This window comes from Procambarus clarkii, chromosome 44 (genome assembly GCF_040958095.1).
Source record: "Procambarus clarkii isolate CNS0578487 chromosome 44, FALCON_Pclarkii_2.0, whole genome shotgun sequence".
Lineage (NCBI taxonomy): Eukaryota > Metazoa > Arthropoda > Malacostraca > Decapoda > Cambaridae > Procambarus > Procambarus clarkii.
The window spans coordinates 4,892,192-4,904,420 of NC_091193.1; the positions used below are offsets into that span (position 1 = coordinate 4,892,192).

At 57.9% G+C, this 12,229-nt stretch overlaps 1 protein-coding gene across 1 annotated transcript in view; it reads right to left on the minus strand.

The window, feature by feature from the left end:
* Window positions 1-12,229, minus strand: part of LOC123745205 (uncharacterized) — a 296,446-nt gene that overhangs the window by 52,134 nt on the left and 232,083 nt on the right. The window contains exons 13-14 of the mRNA XM_069300385.1: window positions 7,455-7,754; window positions 3,133-6,613 (exon numbers count right to left, since the gene is read on the minus strand). Coding sequence (XP_069156486.1) covers window positions 3,133-6,613; window positions 7,455-7,754 — 3,781 coding nt within the window. The remainder of the gene's footprint in view (window positions 1-3,132; window positions 6,614-7,454; window positions 7,755-12,229) is intronic.

Here is a 12,229-nt window from a genome sequence, read left to right on the forward strand (position 1 = left end):
TTCTTTTTCCTCTTTTGTATAAAGAGTCTGCTAAACTTCTGGGGTTATTCTTTGGCACTCGTTTGTCTTGGTCACCCCCTATCTCTTACCTCCAAGTTAAATTCTCTAAGGCTCTTAACTTTCTTAAGGTCTTGTCACATACTTCCTGGAGGAGCTCGTAGATGCACTCTCCTCTCTGGTGCTGTCTAAATTTAATTATGGTTGCCCTGCTTACTCGTCTACCTCTCCTTCTACTTTTCGGTGTCTTGATACTCTTCATACTGAGTTATGCCTCAGCTCTGGTGCCTTTCGTTCATCCCCTACCCAGAGCCTGTATGTTGACACCGGGATCCTATCTCTACAGGATCGTCGTGATCGCTACTGTCTTCGCTACTTAGCGCGGTACCTACAATACCCTCACTCTCGCTTATGTCGTGCTTTGACCATTACCCCCTCTTGTTCCCTTTCACCACCTTCCCCTTTCTGTACAATTGTCTCGCTTGCAAGGTTCTCTCTCAGTTCCTGTTACCAATATTTCTCCTCGTGTCGTAACATCCTTGCCCCCCATGTAGGGACCCACTTCCTAAGTTTTGCAAAATCATGACCCACATAGCAAAGGCTTCTACCGTTCCTTCAGTTCTGAAACGCCTTTTCCTTTCACACTTTTCTTCACACTCCAGCTCCGTTGCCGTCTTCACAGATGTGTCTTAGTGTGCCGACGGTGTAGGCTACTCCGTTGTATTTCCTGACCACGCCTATATATGTCACCTGCCTCCGGAGACTAGCATCTTCACGGCTGAACTTTATGCTATTTTCTATGCTCTTCGTCAACACCTCTCTTGCTGTCAACATTTCTTTGTCGGTGTAATTGACTCGCAGCGCCCGCATGGCTCTGAAGTCCTTTAATCCAGTTTATCCTGTGGTCGTCGATATTCAACAGTGGCTGTTTGATATGCAGGCGATGAGTCACAATAACGTGGCTGAAGTATGTTGACCAGACCACACACTAGAGGTTGAAGGGACGACGACGTTTCGGTCCGTCCTGGACCATTCTCAAGTCGATTGTGAACGGCGTCGTCCCTTCAACCTCTAGTGTGTGGTCTGGTCAGCTGTTTGATATCTCCGCCAGATTTAAGACTGAAGTTTTGCTGGGTTCCCAGCCATATTGGTGTGTCCTTAAATGAGCATCTGGACGCTGCCACTAAGGAGGCTATCCGCACTTGTTCTGTTTCCCGTAAAGGTGTTCTATTATTGTTTGGTGTGGTTGTAGCTCGCTTGTCGGTGGGAAGGAATGCACTCCAAGAGAGTTGGGCCTTTCTTCCTTTATTACTGAAATATACAAATCTCCACTGGCCACATACTAGCTAGAGTGTGCTCGAGTCCCCGGCTGGTGTTCTTCAACCTCCACCACAACTACCACCACCACTACCATCCCCAACACCACCATCACTACCACTACCATCACCACTACTAGGACTATCACCACCACTACCATCACCAACACCACTACTGCCACTATCACCACCACTACTACCACTATCACCACCACTACTACCATCACCACCACTACTACCACTATCACCACCACTACTACCACTATCACCACAACTACTACCATCACCACCACCACCACTACTACCACCAGCACTACTACCACCAGCACTACTACCACCACCACCACTACTACCACTATCACCACCACTACTACCACCAGCACTACTACCACCACCAGCACTACTGCCACTATCACCACCACTATCACTACCACTATTATCACTATCACCACCACTACTACCACTACCATCACCAACACCACCAGTACAACCATCACCACCACCACCACCACTACTACCACCACCACCACTACCAGTACTACCACTACCACCACCACTACTAGCACCATCAGAGACTCATGAGGAGGAGGGCCCGGGAAGGTGTGCAACACTGGGGGATGAGTGGCCGTGTCTGGGGCCTCGCCAACCATCAATTACGTCAAGCGAGTGTCAGGACCCTGAGGGTCACCCTTACTCTCTGGCGTCTGTCACGGTGCCCGCCCCACGCCCGCCCCCACGCCCAACCTACGCCTGCCCCCACGCCCACCCCCTGCTTGATACTTGCTTGATGGGGTTCTGGAAGTTTTTCTACTTCCCAAGCCCGGCCCGAGGCCAGGCTTGACTTGTGAGAGTTTGGTCCACCAGGCTGTTGCTTAGAGCGGCCCGCAGGCCCACATACCCACCACAGCCCGGTTGGTCCGGCACTCCTTGGAGGAAACTATCTCGTTTTCTCTTGAAAATGTCCACGGTTGTTCCGGCAATATTTCTTATACCCGCTGGGAGGACGTTGAACAACCGCGGTCCTCTGATGTTTATACAGTGCTCTCTGATTGTGCCTATGGCACCTCTGCTCTTCACAGGTTCAATCTTGCATTTTCTTCCATATCGTTCACTCCAGTACGTTGTTATTTTACTGTGTGGATTTGGGACCTGGCCCTCCAGTATTTTCCATGTCTATATTATTTGGTATCTCTCTCGTCTCCTTTCTAGTGAGTACATTTGGAAAGCTTTGAGACGATCCCAATAATTTAGGTGTTTAATCTCGTCTATGCGTACCGTATATGTTCTCTGTGTTCCCTCTATTTCAGCAATCTCTCCTGCTCTGAAGTGGGAAGTGAGTACTGAGCAGTACTCAAGACGGGACAACACAAGTGACTTGAAGAGTACAACCATTGTGATGGGATCCCTGGATTTGAAAGTTCTCGTAATCCATCCTATCATTTTTCTGGCTGACGCAATATTAACTTGGTTATGCTCCTTAAACGTTAGGCCGTCGGACATCATTATTCCCAAATCCTTGACATGCTGTTTTTCTACTATGGGCAGATCGATTGTGTTTTGTACCCTGTATTATGTTTCAGATCCTCATTTTTGCCGTATCTGAGTATCTGAAATTTATCACTGTTAAACATCATGTTATGATGCCCACGCCCGCCCTACGCCCATCCCACGTCCGCCCCCACGCCCGCCCCCACGCCCACCCCATGTCCACGCCCATCCCACGTCCGCCCCCATACCCACCCCACGACTACCCTCATGCCCGCCCCACGCCCACCCCACGACCACCCCCACGTCCACTCCACGCCCACCCCACACTCACCCCACGACCACCCCACGCCCGACCCAAGCCCACCCCATGCCCGCCCCACGCCCAGCCCACGACCACCCTACACCCGCCCCCACACCGGCCCCCACGCCCGCCCAACGACCACCCCACACCCGCCCCCACGCCCGCCCCACGACCACCCCACGTCTGCCCCCACACCCGCCCCCACACCCGCCCCCACGCCCGCCCCACGACCACCCCACGCCCGCCCCACGACCACCCCACGCCTGCCCCCACACCCGCCCCCACGCCCGCCCCACGCCCGCCCCACGACCACCCCACGCCTGCCCCCACACCCGCCCCCACGACCACCCCACGCCCGCCCCACGCCCGCCCCACGACCACCCCACACCCGCCCCCACGCCCGCCCCACGCCCGCCCCACGCCCGCCCCACGACCACCCCACACCCGCCTTCACGCCCGCCCCACGACCACCCCACGCCTGCCCCCACACCCGCCCCCACGACCACCCCACGCCCGCCCCACGCCCGCCCCACGACCACCCCACACCCGCCCCCACGCCCGCCCCACGCCCGCCCCACGCCCGCCCCACGACCACCCCACACCCGCCCCCACGCCCGCCCCACGACCACCCCACGCCCGCCCCACGACCACCCCACGCCTGCCCCCACACCCGCCCCCACACCCGCCCCCACGCCCGCCCCACGACCACCCCACGCCCGCCCCACGACCACCCCACGCCTGCCCCCACACCCGCCCCCACGCCCGCCCCACGCCCGCCCCACGACCACCCCACGCCCGCCCCACGCCCGCCCCACGACCACCCCACACCCGCCCCCACGCCCGCCCCACGCCCGCCCCACGCCCGCCCCACGACCACCCCACGCCTGCCCCCACGCCCGCCCCACGACCACCCCACGACCACCCCACGACCACCCCACGCCTGCCCCCACGCCCGCCCCACGACCACCCCACGCCTGCCCCCACACCCGCCCCCACGCCCGCCCCACGCCCGCCCCACGACCACCCCCACGCCCACTCCACGCCCACCCCACACCCGCCCCCACACCCGCCCCACGACCACCCCCACGCCCGCCCCACGACCACCCCACGCCCGCCCCACGACCACCCCACGCCTGCCCCCACACCCGCCCCCACACCCGCCCCCACGCCCGCCCCACGACCACCCCACGCCCGCCCCACGACCACCCCACGCCCGCCCCACGACCACCCCACGCCCGCCCCACGACCACCCCACGCCCGCCCCCACGCCCGCCCCACGCCTGCCCCCACGCCCGCCCCACGACCACCCCACGCCCGCCCCACGACCACCCCACGCCTGCCCCCACACCCGCCCCCACGCCCGCCCCACGCCCGCCCCACGCCTGCCCCCACGCCCGCCCCACGACCACCCCACGCCCGCCCCACGACCACCCCACGCCCGCCCCACGACCACCCCACGCCTGCCCCCACGCCCGCCCCACGCCCGCCCCACGCCCGCCCCACGACCACCCCACGCCTGCCCCCACGCCCGCCCCACGCCCGCCCCACGACCACCCCACGCCTGCCCCCACGCCCGCCCCACGCCCGCCCCACGCCCGCCCCACGACCACCCCACGCCTGCCCCCACGCCCGCCCCCACGCCCGCCCCACGCCCGCCCCACGACCACCCCACGACCACCCCACACCCGCCCCCACGCCCGCCCCACGACCACCCCACACCCGCCCCACGACCACCCCACGCCCGCCCCCACACCCGCCCCGACGCCCGCCCCCACGCCCGCCCCACGCCCGCCCCACGACCACCCCACGACCACCCCACGACCACCCCACACCCGCCCCCACGCCCGCCCCACGACCACCCCACACCCGCCCCACGACCACCCCACGCCCGCCCCCACACCCGCCCCCACGCCCGCCCCACGCCCGCCCCACGACCACCCCACACCCGCCCCCACGCCCGCCCCACGACCACCCCACGCCTGCCCCCACACCCGCCCCCACACCCGCCCCCACGCCCGCCCCACGACCACCCCACGCCCGCCCCACGACCACCCCACGCCCGCCCCACGCCCGCCCCACGACCACCCCACACCCGCCCCCACGCCCGCCCCACGCCCGCCCCACGACCACCCCACGCCCGCCCCACGCCCGCCCCACGCCCGCCCCACGACCACCCCACGCCTGCCCCCACGCCCGCCCCACGACCACCCCACGCCTGCCCCCACGCCCGCCCCACGACCACCCCACGCCTGCCCCCACGCCCGCCCCACGACCACCCCACGCCCGCCCCACGACCACCCCACGCCTGCCCCCACGCCCGCCCCACGCCCGCCCCACGCCCGCCCCACGACCACCCCACGCCTGCCCCCACGCCCGCCCCACGCCCGCCCCACGACCACCCCACGCCTGCCCCCACGCCCGCCCCACGCCCGCCCCACGCCCGCCCCACGACCACCCCACGCCTGCCCCCACGCCCGCCCCACGACCACCCCACGCCCCCCCGACGACCACCCCACGCCTGCCCCCACGCCCGCCCCACGCCCGCCCCACGCCCGCCCCACGACCACCCCACGCCTGCCCCCACGCCCGCCCCACGCCCGCCCCACGCCCGCCCCACGACCACCCCACGCCTGCCCCCACGCCCGCCCCACGCCCGCCCCACGCCCGCCCCACGCCCGCCCCACGACCACCCCACGCCCGCCCCACGACCACCCCACGCCTGCCCCCACGCCCGCCCCACGACCACCCCACGCCCGCCCCACGCCCGCCCCACGACCACCCCTCGCCCGCCCCACGCCCGCCCCACGACCACCCCACGCCCGCCCCACGACCACCCCCACGCCCGCCCCACGACCACCCCCACGCCCGCCCCACGACCACCCCACGCCCGCCCCACGCCCGCCCCACGACCACCCCACGCCCGCCCCACGACCACCCCACGCCCGCCCCACGACCACCCCCACGCCCGCCCCACGACCACCCCACGCCCGCCCCACGCCCGCCCCACGACCACCCCCACGCCCGCCCCACGACCACCCCACGCCCGCCCCACGACCACCCCCACGCCTGCCCCCACGCCCGCCCCACGCCCGCCCCACGCCTGCCCCCACGCCCGCCCCACGACCACCCCACGCCTGCCCCACGCCCGCCCCACGCCCGCCCCACGCCCGCCCCACGCCCGCCCCACGACCACCCCACGCCCGCCCCACGACCACCCCACGCCTGCCCCCACACCCGCCCCCACGCCCGCCCCACGCCCGCCCCACGACCACCCCCACGCCCACTCCACGCCCACCCCACACCCACGCCCGCCCCACCCCACGCACACCCCACGTCCGCCCCACCCCACGCCAACCCTCACGCCCACCCCACGCCCACCCCACGCCAATCCCCACGCCCACCCCACGCATACACCACGCCCATTCCCACGCCCACCACCACGCACACCCCACGCCCACCCCACGCCCACCCCACGCCCACCCCCACCTCACGCCCATCCCCACCCCACGCCCTGTTCAATCAGAGAACACTGTATAAACATCAGAGGTCCGCGGTTGTTCAACGTCCTCCCAGCGAGCATCAGAAATATTGCCGGAACAACGGTGGACATCTTCAAGAGAAAACTAGACTGTTTTCTAAAAGAAGTTCCGGACCAACCGGGCTGTGGTGGGTATGTGGGCCTGCGGGCCGCTCCAAGCAACAGCCTGGTGGACCAAACTCTCACAAGTCAAGCCTGTCCTCGGGCCGGGCTTGGGGAGTAGAAGAACTTCCAGAACCCCATCATGCAGGTATGCCAACTAAGAGTACTGAAACAACAGACAGAGCCCCGGGGAAACAGTGAGGCGGGGCTGCAGAGCTAGATCACGCTCCTTGGAGGCACATGTAGGTAGCCACTAGAGGAGGCAGGAGGCAGGAGGCAGGAAGCAGGAGGCAGGAAGCAGGAGGCAGGAAGCAGGAGGCAGGAGGCAGGAGGCAGGAAGCAGGAGGCAGGAGGCAGGAGGCAGGAAGCAGGAGGCAGGAGGCAGGAAGCAGGAGGCAGGAGACAGGAGGCAGGAGGCAGGAGGCAGGAAGCAGGAGGCAGGAGGCAGGAAGCAGGAGGCAGGAGGCAGGAGGCAGGAGGCAGGAAGCAGGAGGCAGGAGGCAGGAAGCAGGAGGCAGGAGGCAGGAAGCAGGAGGTAGGAAGCAGGAGGCAGGAAGCAGGAGGCAGGAGGCAGGAGGCAGGAGGCAGGAAGCAGGAGGCAGGAGGCAGGAAGCAGGAGGCAGGAGGCAGGAAGCAGGAGGCAGGAAGCAGGAGGCAGGAGGCAGGAGGCAGGAAGCAGGAAGCAGGAGGCAGGAAGCAGGAGGCAGGAGGCAGGAAGCAGGAGGCAGGAGGCAGGAGGCAGGAGGCAGGAAGCAGGAGGCAGGAGGCAGGAGGCAGGAAGCAGGAGGCAGGAAGCAGGAGGCAGGAGGCAGGAGGCAGGAAGCAGGAGACAGGAGGCAGGAGGCAGGAGACAGGAGGCAGGAGGCAGGAGGCAGGAGGCTCACCTTACAGGCGCCGTGGATACACAGGTCCCTGGAGCCCGGGTTGCACGGCGTGCCGTCCACCACTGTCTCCTCCAGCTTCACGCTGTAGAACTCGTTGTCAGGCTTACAGTCAAGCTGGCACGGCGAGTCTGTAGACACACGTACACACCCTCTTACTGTACGTACACACTGACACCACTAGCAGCATGTACGTACACACTGACACCACTAGCAGCATGTACGTACACACTGACACCACTAGCACCATGTACGTACACACTTACACACTACACATTAATTCGTTACACACTAACGAGTGATTGCTCGTTACTAATCACTACAACAATCATAATCTCGTTAGAATGTGTGACAAAGACAACAATAACAATACTTAAGAGTTATCACACCTGAATGTCTTGGTTCCTAAGGTGGACCAGTGTTGTCCACCAGGGCTGGTACCGGGGGTGGTACTGGTAGTCTCTCTCTCCCCCCGGTCATCACTATTGCTCTCCCCTCTCCCTGCCCTCCCACTCCTGCTCCCCTCTCCCTGCCCTCCCACTCCCGCTCCCCTCTCACTATACCCTCCCACTCTCCCTTCTCCCTTCTCCCCTCTTCCCTGTCTGGACTATCACATCAAACAGACGTTCCCACACACACACACACACACACACACACACACACACACACACACACACACACACACACCTTCATTCACTCGAACCATCGAAGCCTCCAGCAGCCACAGACCACACAAGCAACAGCTCACAGCTGTATCTTTCTTTCTCTCTTCTGCCCCTCACTCTCGCTCTCTCTCTCTCTCTCTCTCTCTCTCTCTCTCTCTCTCTCTCTCTCTCTCTCTCTCTCTCCCTCTCTCTTTAACTAAGACTAAGGTTTAGGGTCCATAGGAGCTGTCAAATGAATTGCGTAGTGCAACTGCAAGCAAGAGCTGTTATCCTACCTCAGCTTACCTGAAGCCTGCTCATAGAGACTCATATATTTCATGTGAATATTCTGGCATCCACCACTGACCAGAGAGACAGCAAATACTGGAAGCTATACTCACAAGACAAAAGACCCGCCCTAAATATACCCGAGCAATGACTTGGATACCTTGCCTACGCTGAGACCCAGACCTCGCCACACAGCGCCGGGGTAACATCATCTCCACCCAGTTCTCCCCGTCCACCGCCTTACCCAGTGTTCGACGGGCTTCCATCCCCATTATTCCTCTATTTCTTTACCTGTGTGTGATTACTTCATCTTACCCACACAACTTCATCTCTTTCACATGTGTATTTAAGATCAAGTTACACCTTGTATATTCATTCCTTACCTCAAGATGTTCCAGCACGGAACACAACATTGTAGAAAATATACCCTTCTATAATCATTAGTTATTATTGACCACTTCACCAACAATAATCATTGGTGAGGTGGCCACAGTACTGTGTACGTTTAGGGGTGACCCTGACCAGCGTGGGTTCGAATCCTGGCCACGTCATTTAGAGTTCATACTCTGTCGAGACGTGTCATCTCCAGGGGTTTAAAGCCTGGGTAGATCAGTATGGAGAAGCTGCCACCCATGAAGCAGGTCCCCACTCTCCATGTTAATGAAAGTTTCCAATGGAAAGGCAAACGGCAATATGCTTGGTTCCAGAACCGTCGCAACTGCCAAGTGCTGTTGAGGGTTGGGTTGGATCCCACAGCTTCAAACCTTTTTGTGCAGTCAGTGTGGTCTAGCGGTATAATACTGGATATGCTAAGGTGCGTGGATTCCTATCTGGATTAGAATCCTTCAAGTGGGAGGAGTTTTCGTTTTTTCTGCTGGGTGTTGTCTAAAGTTTGTTAAACTTCACTTGTGGATTAAGCAAGTTAGTGCAGTTTTAGACACGAGTTTTCTCACATTGACAGTGGCTTGATGAAAGAACGTGAATTAATCCCTCACCACTTTGGTGACCTTGGGAGATAGAGAAATTTTAGGTAAATACCTCCAACTCTCTATCTCTTTTAAGAGTCTGATGTTGGTGCAGTGGACTAAGGCGAACTAGTTATGGCAGCTACTGGAAGGTAGTTGTGCTTTCTGGGTTCGAGCCCCACTGGTGGGTGTTGTCTAATATATATATATATATATATATATATATATATATATATATATATATATATATATATATATATATATATATATATATATATATATATATATACTAGTATATTTTGGTAGCAGTCTTTCTTGTAAACATATGTTGTTAAATATGACTGAAAAAGTAAGATTAATAATTCTAACACGAATTTTCTCAATATTTTTTGTTTTTCTTCACTGTCGGTGGTAATAAAAATATCAATTATCCAAAATTGATTTGTTAATTATCTGACGTCTGAACGCGTTTTGTAATATATATATATATATATATATATATATATATATATATATATATATATATATATATATATATATATATATATATATATAATTAAATATGACCGAAAAAGTAAGATTAATAATTCTAACACGAATTTTCTCAATCTTTCGTACATTACGCTTCACTGTTGGAGGTAAATCAAAAATTAATTCTCCAAAATTCATTTTTATTTCTAGTCTGACGCGACACGGGCGCGTTTCGTAAAACTTATTACATTTTCAAAGACTTTAGTTCACAAATACACAACTGAATAGAACTTACGTATCTCCGATTTTATATCTACATTTGAGTGAGGTGGGAGGGGTGATGTGGCATTAACACAAGACAGAACAAGAGGGAATATTAATAGGGTATTAAAAGTATCAACACAAGACAGAACACAAACAATGGGTATTGAATAGAATTGTTTGTAGAAAGCCTATTGGTCCATATTTCTTGATGCTTCTATATTGGAGCGGAGTCTTGAGGTGGGTAGAATATAGTTGTGCAATAATTGGCTGTTGATTGCTGGTGTTGACTTCTTGATGTGTAGTGCCTCGCAAACGTCAAGCCGCCTGCTATCGCTGTATCTATCGATGATTTCTGTGTTGTTTACTAGGATTTCTCTGGCGATGGTTTGGTTGTGGGAAGAGATTATATGTTCCTTAATGGAGCCCTGTTGCTTATGCATCGTTAAACGCCTAGAAAGAGATGTTGTTGTCTTGCCTATATACTGGGTTTTTTGGAGCTTACAGTCCCCAAGTGGGCATTTGAAGGCATAGACAACGTTAGTCTCTTTTAAAGCGTTCTGTTTTGTGTCTGGAGAGTTTCTCGTGAGTAGGCTGGCCGTTTTTCTGGTTTTATAGTAAATCGTCAGTTGTATCCTCTGATTTTTGTCTGTAGGGATAACGTTTCTATTAATAATATCTCTCAGGACCCTTTCCTCCGTTTTATGAGCTGTGGAAAAGAAGTTCCTGTAAAATAGTCTAATAGGGGGTATAGGTGTTGTGTTAGTTGTCTCTTCAGAGGTTGCATGGCTTTTCACTTTCCTTCTTATGATGTCTTCGACGAAACCATTGGAGAAGCCGTTATTGACTAGGACCTGCCTTACCCTACAGAGTTCTTCGTCGACTTGCTTCCATTCTGAGCTGTGGCTGAGAGCACGGTCGACATATGCGTTAACAACACTCCTCTTGTACCTGTCAGGGCAGTTGCTGTTGGCATTTAGGCACATTCCTATGTTTGTTTCCTTAGTGTAGACTGCAGTGTGGAAACCTCCGCCCTTTTCCATGACTGTTACATCTAGAAAGGGCAGCTTCCCATCCTTTTCCATCTCGTAAGTGAAACGCAGCACGGAACTCTGCTCAAATGCCTCCTTCAGCTCCTGCAGATGTCTGACATCAGGTACCTGTGTAAAAATGTCGTCAACATACCTGCAGTATATGGCCGGTTTCAAGTTCATGTCGACTAAGACTTTTTGCTCGATGGTACCCATATAGAAGTTTGCAAACAGGACACCTAGGGGAGAACCCATGGCGACCCCATCTACTTGCTTATACATGTGCCCATCCGGGCTCAAGAAGGGTGCCTCTTTAGTACAAGCTTGGAGTAGTTTCCTCAGAATATTTTCTGGTATGTCAAGAGGAGTACAGGCTGGATCACGATACACTCTGTCGGCTATCATTCCGATTGTCTCGTCCACAGGTACGTTGGTAAACAGCGATTCTACGTCCAACGAGGCTCTTATCCCTGTGGCCCGTGTGCCCCGCAGTAAGTCAACAAATTCCTTTGGAGACTTCAGGCTGAAGGCGCAAGGAACATAAGGAGTCAGCAGGCCGTTGAGTCGCTTCGCCAGTCTGTACGTGGGTGTGGGTATCTGGCTAATGATTGGCCGAAGTGGGTTTCCAGGCTTGTGCGTCTTGACATTTCCATACGCATATCCAGGTTTATATTCCCCAATGATCTTTGGCAGGTGGAGTCCGGATTTCTTGGCGTTCACAGTTCTTGAGGACCAAGTCACTCTCCTAAATCTGGGCATAAACTGTCATGTTATGTCCAGACCGAGTGAGATGGCCCGGAAAGTAGAGTTGGAAATTCTGTTGGACGACATATTCGACCTCGAGACACAAAAGAAGGTCACTACCAAAGATACCTTACAAGCAGAACTTATTGCAGAAGGAGGAAAGAATCGAGGCAACTACAGAAGCACCATACTGTCCCCCGAG